This window comes from Cetorhinus maximus, chromosome 7 (genome assembly GCF_964194155.1).
Source record: "Cetorhinus maximus chromosome 7, sCetMax3.hap1.1, whole genome shotgun sequence".
Taxonomy (NCBI): Eukaryota; Metazoa; Chordata; class Chondrichthyes; order Lamniformes; family Cetorhinidae; genus Cetorhinus; species Cetorhinus maximus.
In genome coordinates this window covers 4745529-4760197 of record NC_135885.1, presented here as the reverse complement: position 1 = coordinate 4760197, position 14669 = coordinate 4745529, and the positions used below count along the sequence as shown (strand labels likewise).

At 47.2% G+C, this 14669-nt stretch overlaps 1 protein-coding gene across 3 annotated transcripts in view; it reads right to left on the bottom strand.

The window, feature by feature from the left end:
- Window positions 1–14669, bottom strand: part of pde2a (phosphodiesterase 2A) — a 279683-nt gene that overhangs the window by 127397 nt on the left and 137617 nt on the right. For all 3 annotated transcript variants that reach the window (XM_078544965.1, XM_078544967.1, XM_078544966.1), the window contains exons 4-5: window positions 5420–5529; window positions 4909–4964 (exon numbers count right to left, since the gene is read on the bottom strand). In XM_078544965.1, coding sequence (XP_078401091.1) covers window positions 4909–4964; window positions 5420–5529 — 166 coding nt within the window. The remainder of the gene's footprint in view (window positions 1–4908; window positions 4965–5419; window positions 5530–14669) is intronic.

The window sequence follows — 14669 nt, the reverse complement described above, 5'->3', positions numbered from 1 at the left end:
GGGAGTTGGGTTGCTACCTGAAAAGAGAGAATGTGCAGGGTTACGGGGATAAGGCAGAGGAGTGGGACTAGGTGGAATGTTCTTTCAGAGGGCCAGTGCAGACTCGATGGGCCGAATGAATGGCCAAGTTAGCGGATGACACAAAAATAGGTGGGAAGACAAGTGGTGAGGATGACGCAAAGAGTCGACAGAGGGATATAGACGGGTTAAGTGAGTGGGCAAAAACGTGGCAGGTGGAATATAATGTGGGAAAATGTCAGGTTATGCACTTTGGCAGGAAGAATAGAGGAGCTGAATGTTATTTAAATGCAGAAAGACTGCAGAAAGCTGCAGCACAGAGGGAATAGAAATCCAGAGGCCCACAGTAATGCTCTGGGGACCCAAGTTCAAATCCCGAAACAGCAGATGATGGAATTTGAATTCAATAAAAATCTGGAACTAAAAATCCAATGATAACCATGAAACCATTGTCGATTCTTGTAAAAATCCACCTGGTTCACTAATGCCCTTTAGGGAAGGAAATCTGCTGTCCTTACCTGGTCTGGCCTACATGTGACTCCAGACCCACAGCAATGTGGTTGACTCTTAACTGCCCTCTGAAATGGCCGAGCAAGACACTCAGTTGTAACAAACCGCTACAAAGTCTCAAAAAAGGAATGAAACCGGACGGACCACCCGGCATCGACCTAGGCACCGGAAATAACAATGGCAAACTCAGCCCTGTCGACCCTGCAAAGTTGGGGACTTGTGTCAAAATTGGGAGAGCTGTCTCACAGACTAGTCAAGCAACAGCTTGACATAGTCATCCTCATGGAAACATACCTTACAGATAATATCCCAGACTCCAACATCACCATTCCCGGGTATGTCCTGTCCCACCGGCAGGACAGACCCAGCAGAGGTGGCGGCACAGTGGTATACAGTCAGGAGGGAGTTGCCCTGGGAGTCTTCAACCTCGACTCCGGACCCCATGAAGTCTCATGGCATCAGGTCAAACGTGGGCAAGGAAACCTCCTGCTGATTACCACATACCCTCCCTCAGCTGATGAATCAGTCTCCTCCATGTTGAACACCACTTGGAGGAAGCACTGAGGGTGACAAGGGCGCAGAATGTACTCTGGGTGGGGGACTTCAATGTCCATCACCAAGAGTGGCTTGGTAACACCACTACTGACCGAGCTGGCTGAGTCCTAAAGGACATAGCTGGGTCTGCGGCAGGTGGTGAGGGAACCAACAAGAGGGAAAAACATATTTAACCTCATCCCCACCAACCTGCCTGCCGCAAATGCATCTGTCCATGACAATAGGAGTGATCACCACACAGTCGTTGTGGAGAAAAAGTCCTATCTTCACATTGAGGATACCCTCCAACATGTTGTGTGGCACCACCACTGTGCTAAATGGGATAGATTTGGAACAGATCTAGCAACTCAAGACCAGGCATCCATGAGGCGCTGTGGGCCATCAGCAGCAGCAGAATTGTACTCGAACACAATCTGTAACCTCATGGCCCAGCATATCCTTCACTCTGCCATTACCATCAAGCCAGGGGATCAACTCTGGTTCAATGAAGAGTACAGGAGGACATGCCAGGAGCAGCACCAGGCATACCTAAAAATGAGGCGTCAACCTGGTGAAGCTATAAAACAGGACTACTTGCGTGCCAAACAGCATAAGCAGCAAGTGATAGACAGAGCTAAGCAATCCCACAACCTGCGGATCAGATCTTAGCTCTGCAGTCCTGCCACATCCAGTCATGAATGGTGGCAGACAATTAAACAACTCACTGGAGGAGGAGGCTCCACAAATATTAGCATTTGCTATAATCTTCAGTCAGAAGTGTGGAGTGGATGATCCACCTCAGCCTCCTCCGGAGGTCCCCAGCATTACAGATGCCAGTCTTCAGCCAATTTGATTCACTCCACATGATATCAAGAAATGGCTGAAGGCACTGGATATTGCAAAGGCTATGGGCCCTGACAGTATTCTTGCCATAGTACTGAAGACATGTGCTCCAGAACTTGCCGTGCCCCTAGCTAAGCTGTTCCAGTACAGCTACAACATTGGCGTCTACCCAGCTATGTGGAAAATTGCCCAGGTATGTCCTGTACACAAAATACAGGACAAATCCAACCCAGCCAATTACCGCCCCATCAGTCTACTCTCCATCATCAGTAAAGTAACGGAAGGAGTCATCAACAGTGCTATCGAGCGGCACTTGCTTAGCAATAACCTGCTCACTGATGCCCAGTTTGGGTTCCGCCAGGGCCACTCAGCTCCTGACCTCATTACAGCCTTAGTTCAAACATGGACAAAAGAGCTGAACTCCCGAAGTGAGGTGAGAGTGACTGTCCTTGACATCAAGACTGCATTTGACCAAGTGTGGCATCAAGGAGCCCTAGCAAAACTGGAGTCAATGGGAATCAGGGGGAAAATTCCCTGCTGGTTGGAGTCACACCTAGCACAAAGGAAGATGGTTGTGGTTGTTGGAGGTCAATTATCTCAGCTCCAGGACATCACTGCAGGAGTTCCTCAGGGTAGTGTCCTTGGCCCAATAATTTTCAGCTGCTTCATCAACAACCTTCCCTCCATCATAAGGTCAGAAGTAGGGATGTTGGCTGATGATTGCACAATGTTCAGCACCATTCATGACTCCTCAGATACTGAAACAGTCCATGTCCAAATGCAGCAAGACCTGGACAATATCCAGGCTTGGGCTGACAAGTGGCAAGTAACATTCATGCCACACAGGAGCCAGACAATGACCCTCTCCAACAAGAGAGAATCCTACCATCTTGACGTTCAATGGCATTACCATCATTGAATCCCCAATTATCAACATCTTGGGGGTTACCATTGACCAGAAACTGAACTGGACTAGCCATATAAATACTGTGGCTACAAGAGCAGGTCAGAGGCTAGGAATCTTGAGGTGAGTAACTCATCTCCTAACACCCCAAAGCCTGTCCACCATCTACAAGGCACAAGTCAGGAGTGTGATGGAATACTCTCTACTTACCTGGGTGAGTGCAGCTCCAACAACACTCAAGAAGCTTGACACCATCCAGGACACAGCAACCTGCTTGATTGGCACCACATCCACAAACATTCACTCCCTCTACCATCAACACACAGTAGCAGCAGTGTGTACCATCTACCAGATGCACTGCAGGAATTCACCAAGGCTCCTTAGATAGCACCTTCTGAACCCACAACCACTACCATCTAGAAGGACAAGGGCAGCAGACGCATGGGAACACCACCACCTGGAAGTTCCCCTCCAAGTTACTCACCATACTGACTTGGAAATATATCGCCGTTCCTTCACTGTCACTGGGTCAAAAACCTGGAACTCCCTCCCTAACAGCACTGTGGGTGTACCTACACCACATGGACTGCAGCAGTTCAAGAAGGCAGCTCACCACCACCTTCTCAAGGGCAATTAGGGATGGGCAATAAATGCTGGTCCTTGTGCATGAATCACAAAAATCCAGTGTACAAGTTCAGTAAGTAATAGGGAAGGCAAATGGAATGTTGGCCTTTATTTCAAAGGGAATGGAGTATAAAAATAGGTAAGTCTTGCTAAAACAATACAAGGCACCAGTTAGACCACACCCAGGATAATGTGAACAGCTTTGGTCCCCTAATCTAAGGAAAAGTATACTGGCATTGGTGGCAGTCCAGGTCCTGGGTATGGAGGGATTTTCTTATGAGGTGAGGTTGAGTTGACTGGGCCTGTACTCATTGGAGTTTAGAAGAATGAGAGGTGAATTTATTGAAACATATAAGATTCTTAGGGGGCTTGACAGAGTAGATGCTGAGGGGTCGTTTCCCCTTATGGGAGAGTCTAGGACCAGAGGGCATAATCTCAGAGTATGGGGTCACCCATTAAGAGATGAGGAGGAATTTCTTCTCTCAGAGGGTAGTGAACCTGTGGAATTCTTTACCGCAGAGGGATGTAGAGGATGGGTCGTTAAGTATATCCAGGGCTGAGACAGACAGATTTTTAATCAGTAAAGGAATCAAGGGCTATGGGGAAAAGGCAGGAAAGTGGAGTTGAAGTTTATCAGATCAGCCATGATCTCATTGAATGGTGGAGCAGACTCGATGGGCCGAATGGCCTACTTCTGCTCCTATGTCTTGTGGTCTTATGGTCTTCTGCACTGTAAAGATACTGTGACACTGAAGACATTCACTGTGGCACTGAAGGGGTTGTTTTTTCTCATGGGAAGTGGGCATCTTGGCAGTGACCAAGAACCCAGCCCATCAGTTTGTGATAACTCAATACCAGCCGCCCACCTTCTCACCTCGTCCCACCCACTCACCTGTTATCTTTATTCTTTCGTGGGGTGCGGGTGCCGCTGACAAAGCCAGCAATTGTTGCCCATCCCTAATTGCCCCTGAACTGAGGGGCTTACTAGACCATTTCAGAGTCAACCCCATTGCTGTGGGTCTGGAGTCACATGTAGGCCAGACCGGGTAAGGACGGCAGATTTCCTTCCCTAAAGGGGCATTAGTGAACCAGATGGGTTTTTACAACAATTGATGATCGTTTCATGATCACCATCACTGAGACTAGCCTTTATATTCCAGACTTAATTAAATAATTGGATTGAAATTCCACCAGCTGTTGTGGTGGGGTTTGAACCCATGTCCCCAGGACATTAGCCTGGGCCTCTGGGTTACCAAATCGTGATTACATTATTGTTACGGCACAGTATCCACACTAATGATGACTGGGTGAGCCATATTGTGTGGGGTGAAGTATTTGGGAGGGGCTGAGACAACAAAGAGTTTCCAGTGAGAATTGAGTCTTCAGGAGAGGGAAGGGAATGGGAATCGGTGGTGCTCACACACACACACACACAGGAGGAGAAACGCTGGGAAGAAAGAGAAAATTCCCCTTACCAAAATCACGGCTATCACTCTCCCGACTTCCTCGTCCACCACCGGGATAATTATCACTGTCGGAGAGAAGACCGAGAAACAAAAGGGGATTTAGTTCATCCACCCAACAGCTGGTCAGCAGCGAGACAGAGGAGTGTGGGTAAATGGACAATGGAGGGAGGCAGGGAGAAAAAGCAGAAGGAAGGGACAAAGAGGGGGATGGGGCTGAGGACGGAGAGACGGGGGTTAGAGGTGGTAGGGAGAAGGCGTGGGGAGGGTAGGATGGGTTAAAGGTGGGATGACGGTGAGAGGGAAAGGCGGTGAGAGGATGGTAGGACGCCTTGGGTAAGGGGTGGAGAGGCGGAGGGACATAAGTAGGGGGTTGGGGAGACGGGAGTGGGTGGGCAGGGAGACGGGGAGGCGGGAGGAAGGCGTGGGGAAGGGTATAGGGTGGGGGTGAGAGAAGGATGGGAGGGCGATGGCGGGATAGGAGAGGTGGAGGTGACTGGTTTGGATGGAGGGCTGAACACACCTTGTTTGTCGCTTGGCAAAGGGGCCACCATGTGGCTCATCCTGGTCACCTGCACATCAGTTTTGTGCAGTCCGTTACATTCGATCCTCTTCCTGCTAATTACCGCTTCCCTGAAAAAGACAAAATGAGTCCATTCAAGATACATGAGCCGAAAAACTGGGCCAACACCCCCAGTGCAGTACTGAGGGTGTGCTGCACTGTCGGAGGTGCCGTCTTCCATATGAGATGGTCCACCTAGGTCCAATCTGCTCTCTCATGTGGAGACAGAATATCCCACAGCCTCTATTTTGAATTCGAGTGAGTTCTCCCTCGCCTCCTAGAACAATAATATTGAGGAAACTACTAGAGACAAAGCTATCTTAGGTCTAGCATTAGGTAACAAAGCAGGGTATAATTAGTAATGTCTTTGCAAAAGATGCCCAGGAAAAAAACAATCATAATACAATTGAATTTCATATGAAGTTGAGAGTGACATACTCAAGTTCAAAACAAGAATCTCAAAATTAAATAAGACCATAAGACATAGGAGCAGAAATTAGGCCATTCGGCCCATCGAGTCTGCTCCACCATTCAATCATAGCTGATAAGTTTCTCAACCCCATTCTCCCGCCTTCTCCCCGAAACCTTTGATCCCCTTACCAATCAAGAACCTATCTATCTCGGTCTTAAATACACTCAATGACCTGGCCTCCACAGCCTTCTGTGGCAATGAATTCCATAGATTCACCACTCTCTGGCTAAAGAAGTTTCTCCTCATCTCTGTTCTAAAAGGTCTTCCCTTTACTCTGAGGCTGTGCCCTCGGGTCCTAGTCTCTCCTACTAATGGCAACATCTTCCCCACATCCACTCTATCCAGGCCTTTCAGTATTCTGTAAGTTTCAATCAGATCCCCCCTCATCCTTCTAAACTCCATCGAGTATAGACCCAGAGTCCTCAAACGTTCCTCGTTTGAAGGACTCTGGGTCTATGGTTTGAAGGAAATGAAGCCAATTATATATGGATGAGGGGAGAGCTGGATAAGGTTGATTGGGTAAATAGACTAAAAGGTGTGGCAATATATAAACAGTGGGAAACATTTGAAAGAAATAGTTCAAAATGTTCAACAAAAATATGTCCCACTAAAAAATCAAAAATTCATCAAGAAAGACGCATCCCTGGCTGAGAGTCAGTGATAGTATGAGATTAAAAGAAGAGGGTTTTAATGTTGCAAAGTAAGTCTATTGATTAGGAATGTTTGAGAAACTAGCAAAGGGCCATCAGCAAGTTGATAAAAATGTTGGGGGAACAATGACAATGAGAGTAAGCTAGCCTGGAATATAAAAACATATTGCAAGAGTTTTTAATAAGTGTATAAAAAGGAGGAGAGTAGCTAAAGTGAACATTGGTCCCTTGGAGGCAGAGACAGGGGAAATTATCATGGGGAATAAGGACATGGCAGAGAGGATGTTGTTACTGCTTTCAGAGCAGAAAGCGCCAATTACACACCAGGAATAGAAAGTAGCAAAGGAGCTAATAAAGCTGAGATTTCAGGTAAATTAATATCAGCAGAGAAAAAGTTAAATGACTAAAAGCCGGCAAATCCCCAGGTTCTGATTGTTTACATCCTAGGGCTCTAAAAGAGACAGCTGCAGAGGGAGCGGACGCACGGCTTATCGGTTTCCCAAAATTCCCGAGGTCCTGGAACGTTCCCGGCGGATTGGAAGTTAGCGAATGTAGCACTTGTCTTCAGGGAAGGAGGGAGAGAGTAAAACAGGGAACCACAGGCCAGTTAGCCTGACATCAGGAAAATGCACTATGAAGGAAGCCTGAACAATGGACTGAGGAAAATGTAGCGCAGTCAGACAAAGTCACCGTGGCTTTACGAAAGTGAAATCGTGTTTGGAAAATGTAATATAGTTTATTAAGGACAAAACCAGTAAGGTGGATAAAATGGAACCAGTGAAATTAGTTTACCGTGGCTTCCTAAAGGCGTTCGATAAGGTGCCACACAAAAGGTTAATGCATGAAATAATAGCTCATGGAGTTGGCAGCAATATATTAGCATAGACAGAGAACAGGAAGCAGAGAGTGAGGGTAAGTTAGGTGTTTTCCAGCGGCCAGGCTGTGACAAGTGGAGTGCCACAAGATCAGTGGTGGGGCTTTGGCTGTTTTATCGAAATTGGCAGACGATGTAAAGCTGGGTGGGAAAGCAAGCTGCGAGGAGGATACAAAGACGCTGCAAAGAGACATAGACAGGTGTGAAACTCAGACCGTGTTAAACTTGGAAATGTTGCTGTTCAGAGAGACTTGGGTGTGCTTGTACAAGGAACTCAGAATGTTAGGAAGGCAGATAAGTCTTTATTGCAAGGAGATTGGAGCATACGAATAAAGAAATGTTGCTACAATCGTACAGGGATCTGGTGAGACCACATCTGGAATACTGTGCACCATTTTGGTGTCCGTAATTTAGGAAAGGATTTAATTGCATTGGAGGTAGTACAGCAAAGGTTCACTAAAAAGGTCCCTGGGATGAGGGGGTTGTCCTATGCTGAGAGGCTGAGTAAATTGGGTCTATATTCTCTGGAGTTTAGAAGAATGAGAGGTGATCTCATTGAAACCTACAAGATTCTGAAGGGGTTTGATAGGCTGGACACTGAGAGATTGTTTCCCACGATCAGGGATCTAAAACACGGGGGCACAGTCTCAGGATAAGGGGCTGATCATTTAGGACTGAGAGGAGGAGAAACTTCTTCACCAAGTGGGTTGTGGATCCCTGGAATTCTCTACCCCAGAAGATTGTGGATGTTCCATTGTCGAGTCCATTTAAGGCCGGGATAGACAGATTTTGGGCCTCTCAAGGAATTAAGGGATATGGGGAACGGGCGGGAAAATGGAGTTGAAGCCCAAGATCAGCCACTATCGTATTGAGCGGCGGAGCAGGCTCGAGGGGCCGAATGGTCCACTCCTGCTCCCATTTCTTTTGTTCTTGTGGGTACTAAGGGGATTAAGGGATATGGGGATTGAGAAGGCAGAGTTGAGGTATAAGATCAGCCATGATCTTACTGTAGGGCAGGACAGCTCGAGGGGCCGAATGGCCAACTCCAGTTCCTGGTCCTTTCCTTCTTGTGAATCAACAATCCTGAGGCTTTAAACAGAGTTCAGTAGATCAAACTCTTATAAAGCAAGAGTATCCATGTGGCTATATTAATACCAATAAAAACTCCTCTGTTCACCTTTGCAGAGTTACATTTTTCTATGAAACAGGTTCATTATTTAAAAGATCCCTCATGTTAACCAGTGGCAGCTTTTATATTCTGTACAAAAGCAAAAACAATGAATTTGCTTTCACCTCCCAGTGCTGACAGGGCACAGCAGCTCAGTCAGAGAGTCCTCACTGTACAATTCTTACATTGACAGAAATAATTACTCTCAGTGTCAAGGTTAGAGCTGTGAAACGCAACTACTTATCATTGATTCCACTACACATCAGCATCAAACACTCCCAGGGCAGGTACAGCACGGGGTTAGATACAGAGTAAAGCTCCCTCTACACTGTTCACATCGAACACTCCCAGGGCAGGTACAGCACGGGGTTAGATACAGAGTAAAGCTCCCTCTACACTGTTCACATCGAACACTCCCAGGGCAGGTACAGCATGGGGTTAGATACAGAGTAAAGATCCCTCTACACTGTCCCCATCAAACACTCCCAGGACAGGTACAGCACGGGGTTAGATACAGAGTAAAGCTCCCTCTACACTGTCCCATCAAACACTTCCAGGGGAGGTACAGCATGGGGTTAGATACAGAGTAAAGCTCCCTCTACAATGTCCCCATCAAACACTCCCTGGATAGGTACAGCAAGGGGTTAGATACAGAGTAAAGCTCCCTCTACACTGTCCCCATCAAACACTCCCAGGACAGGTACAGCATGGGGTTAGATACAGAGTAAAGTTCCCTCGACATTGTCCCCATCAAACACTCCCAGGACAGGTACAGCACGGGGTTAGATACAGAGTAAAGCTCCCTCGACATTGTCCCCATCAAACACTCCCAGGACAGGTACAGCACGGGATTAGATACAGAGTAAAGCTCCCTCGACACTGTCCCCATCAAACACTCCCAGGACAGGTACAGCACAGGGTTAGATACAGAGTAAAGCTCCCTCTACACTGTCCCCATCAATCACTCCCAGGACAGGTACAGCACGGGGTAAGATACAGAGTAAAGCTCCCTTTACACTGTCCCCATCAAACACTCCCAGGACAGGTACAGCACGGGGTTAGATACAGAGTAAAGCTCCCTCTACACTGTCTCCAACAAACTACTCTGCCCCTATTTCTTATGTTCCTGCTTGTTCCATGTACACACACTCACATTCGCATTATTGTTAACACAACATATTATGCTAATATTTATCCCTCAATCAACATCACCAAAATGAATGATCTGACCATTGTTTGTGGGAGCTTGCTCTGTGCCAATAGGCTGATGCATTTCCTACATTACAATGTGACTACATTTCAAAAGGATATCATTGGCTGTAAAGCACTTGGGACTTCCTGAGATCATGGAAGGTGCTATACAAATGCAAGTCTTTCTTTTATTGGCGTCCTGTCCCTTTCCTTTCACTGATATTTTATCTGACGGTTCCTGTCTGCATCTATCATACGCACACTTTCACACGTGTGCATGCACCTCCTCGCACGCACACACAGACACACATGCATGCAAACACACACGCATGCATGTAAACACACATATACATGCACATGCCTGCACACACACATATGCATGCATGCAAACACACACACATGCATGCAAACGCGCATGCAAAGACATGCGCACATGAGCACATGTAAACATGCACACACATACACATGCATGCAAACACACGTACACACATGCACACACACGCTTGCAAACAACACACGTGCACTCACACATGCACGCAAACACACACATGCACGCATGCAAAAACACACATGCATACGCACACACACACACACACATGCAAACATACACACACATGCATGTAAACACACACACACTCACTGTCCCTCGAAAAAGCATTTCAGCTAAAAAAAAATCACTTCCAGCAAGACGGTTTCAAAAAACCCTTTTGGTGGAAAATGATTCGATTCACAACCTGTGCACAGAAAATGACACTGAACAGGCAGTGAGGCATCTGCTTCATTCTCCAACATTAACATTTCAAAATAAAAGATTGATTTGAATCACAGTGGCATCACTGGAGAGACAGGAATGCCGGGCTAATTGCAGTCACAGGAAGAGTTGATTGTGTGAACTGACCCCTGTAATTTGACTAATTAAACAGTGAAAACTGCCGCACAAAAGGTGCAAAACCATTGAGAGTCTTCCTGAGTCGATGGTGGGGATGCAGAACAGAGCTTCAAGGTAGCAGGCATCAAGGATCAAAGGCATTTGCTTCAATCAACTGAATTCACATTTATTATTCAAATATTTTTTTTAATGACATACTTTTCAAAGGTGTACTTGTTTTCTGCAAGTTTAATGAATAGTTGCAGCTAATCTTTGGATCGGCTGTTAAAAGGAGGAAGAAAATGCATTTGTGTAACGCCTTTCCTGACCTCAGCGCATCCCAACGCCCTTTACAGCTAAAGAAGTGCTTCCGAACTGCGGTCGCTGGTGCGATGTAGGGAAATTCAACAGCCCGTTCATGCACAGCAAGCTCCCACAAACAGCGCGGTGGTAACGACAAGATCATCTGCTTCTTTTGCGCGTGTTGTTGATTGAGGGACAAGCATGGGCCAGGACACCGGGAGGAGCTCTCCTGCTCTTCTTCGAGCTAATAAAATGGGAGGGCGGGTGGGACCCCGGTTTTAGGTCCCAGCTGACAGTTGGCACCTCCGACAGTGCAGCACTCCCTCAGAGCCCCCACTGGGTGTGTCAGCCTCAAACTTGTGCTTATGTGTCTGGAGTGGGACTTGAACACGCAACCCTCGAAGTCAGCAGTGCTGCCCGCTGAGCTACAGGTGACTCCTGAAGGATAGGTAAGGTAACTGAGGGCAGCGGGCATCAGTTGGCTGGTAGCCTAGTGCAAGTCAGCACCAGTAATGGGGAAGTAGGGGTTAAAATAAACATCACAGGTCATTAAGGGAAAAGAACTGGTATGATTAATATTGCAAATGGCAAGCAATTTCCATAGCAAAATGCCTTTGAGTGGAAATGATCTTCCACTTTACAGGCTATAGCTTTAAGGGCACTGATTAATTTGCATGCATTTGCATACTGTTTATAGTTTAAAAGTTGTGAGTTAAATTATCTTTTATACTACTGCCTCCGATGTACAGTAGCAGCAGTGTGTACCATCTACAAGATGCACTGCAGGAATTCACCAAGGCTCCTTCGACAGCACCTTCCAAACCCACAATCACTACCATCTAGAAGGACAAGGGCAGCAGATAGATGGGAACACCACCACCTGGAAGTTCCCCTCCAAACCACTCACCATCCTGACTTGGAAATATATCGCCGTTCCTTCACTGTCGCTGGGTCAAAATCCTGGAACTCCCTCCCTAACAGCACTGTGGGTGTACCTACACCACATGGACTGCAGCGGTTCAAGAAGGCGGCTCACCATCACTTTCTCAAGGGGCAATTAGGGATGGGCAATAAATGCTGGCCCAGCCAGCGAAGCCCACATCCCGAGAACGAATAAAAGATCACACTATCTTGCATCGTATCTTTCTGCATCCTGCCATCCTGACCAAAACATGAGGTGACAGCACCTCCAACCTGAGAGAATGTTCCAGAAAGTGAATTCTGTATTTCATGCTCCTTTTTGAGTCCCCTCTGAGCCCGGTACCGTCCTCTGCCTAGGCAGATGCCCTTGTCTTAAGCTCTTTGCAAGCTCTATGGTCCTTGGGTATGACGCGTGACGCTCTCTCTGGGGCTCAAAGTTAAACCCAAGATTTCACCCTTGAAACTGGCATTGGGAATGGGCAAAGAGAAAAAGCCAAGTGTAGCCATGCCGCCAGGCTATGTCGTCAATGCGTCAACCCTTCAATGATTGGACTGGAGTCAGCCTTTGGTATTGTGTTTGTGCCCTGCTCCAGGCAGTCCCAGCAAGTGGAGACCAGAGATAGAATTTCTGGGTTTTTCAGTTCTGCCGAAGGGTCATGAGGACTCGAAACGTCAACTGTTTTCTTCTCCACCGATGCTGCCAGACCTGCTGAGTTTTTCCAGGTAATTCTGTTTTTGTTTTGGATTTCCAGCATCCGCAGTAGCTTTTAGCTTTTTGTTTTTAACCCAGTGGAATAGTTGCTTCCAGGGATGTGAGTAAAGCCACACCCCTCATTGTCTGAGTCATAGGAGCCCATAACACCCCCCCCATCCCCCCGCCAAAAGGACAAGCGCCTCATTCTCCCAGCAGCCGGAGTAAAGCTGTTAACAACCAGGAACCCTCTGCCAAGGGGCTGGTGGCAGTGGAGACTGTGGATGATTTCAAAAGGAAATTGGATGGGCACATGAGGGAGCTAAACCTGCAGGGATAGAACGGGGGAATGGGACTGACTGGAATGTTCCACAGAGAGCAGGCTCGAGGGTCGAATGGCCTGCTCCTGTTCTGTAATAACTCCAAGACTCTCTACGGGAGGAGCATTGACATTGTCCGCAACCACAAAGCTTACCAGGCAGGTACAGCAAGCAAAGCGGTGTGTTTGCTTTCACGACAAAGCGATTGGACTGGAAGAGTCTTACAGGGCATTGGTGAGGCCACAGCTGGAACATTGGGCGCAGCTTTGGTCCCCTTGCCTGAGGGAGCGTAACAGAGGGTCATGAGATTGGTTCATGCTATTGGGCGATTGTCCTATAAGGAAAGATTTGAGTAGACTAGGCCTATATTCCATGGAGCTTCGAAGATTGAGATCTAATTGAAACATATAAAAGCCTTAAGGGGCTTGACAAGGTAGATACTTAGAAAATGGGCCCCCAGGTTGGGGTATCTAGAACACGGGGCCGCAGAATAAGGGATTTAAGACTGAGATGAGGAGAAACTCCTGAATCTTTGGAATTGCCCATACGCTCAGTCACTTGAGACAGAGGTTGATAGATTTTTGGGTGTTAATTGGGTTAAGGGGTGTGGGTGTAATGCAGGAGGTGGAGCTGAAGTAGAAAATCGGCCATGATTTTATTGAATGGTCGGACAAACTCGAGGGGCCAAGTGGCCGACTCCAGCTCCTTTGTCTCATGTTCTTGTGAACCTGTCCACTATTTCATTCTGCTGTCCGAGAACGTTAAGAAGTGAAGAAAACAGCCACCGGGATTGTCCTAATGCCAGCAACAAATCAGGTTTCTCAGGCAGCAGCCTCTGACAGAGAGTGGATGGGTTTTTCTTTGGAAAGCACAGTGGGGAATTTTTTTGTCATAAGGAGAAAGACAATTGTACTTTCCTTTGGATATTCCAAAGCCGGGAGCTGAGTTACAATTACAATCCGACGCTTCAGGAAGATACCCCATGACGAGCCCCGAGCACATCGTGCCAAATGGAGGGGGCCTGTTATTTATTCACAGGATGTGGGGGCCCCCATCCCTGCCCTCTCTGGAGAAGGCAGTAGCAAGCCGCTGCACTGAGGGACTTGCTCGGCCATTTCAGGGGGGCAGTTAAGAGTCAACCCCGTTGCTGTGGGGTCTGGAGTCACATGTAGGCCAGACCGGGTAAGGACGGCAGATTTCCTTCCCTAAAGGGGCATTAGTGAACCAGATGGGCTTTTACAACAATCGATGATAGTTTCACGGTCACCGTTACTGAGACTAGCCTTTATATTCCAGATTTTATTAATTAAATTAATTTAAATTCCCCAGCTGCTGTGGTGGGATTTGAACCCATCTCGACTGATCATTAGTGGATTACTAGTCCAGTAATACACGATTTTGCAGCGACTGATACCGAAGGACATAGGAACGGTTAAAGTGGAATGTCACTTAAAATAAAACATTGTGTGAGAAGGAACAGGAGGCCCGGATTCCAACTGGCAAGGGGAGCCTCACGTACGTAGATGTACAAACACTTGGAACCCCCGTTTATTGCCCATCCCTAATTGCCCTTTTTCAGAGGGCAATTGCTGTGGGCCTGGAGTCACGTGCAGGCCAGGCCGGGAAGGATATTAGTGATGCGGATGGGATTTTACAACAATGATTCCACGGTCATCACTAGACTTTTAATTCCACCTTTTTTTAAATTATCGAACTTAAATTCCACCGTCTGTCATGATGGGATTTGAACTCA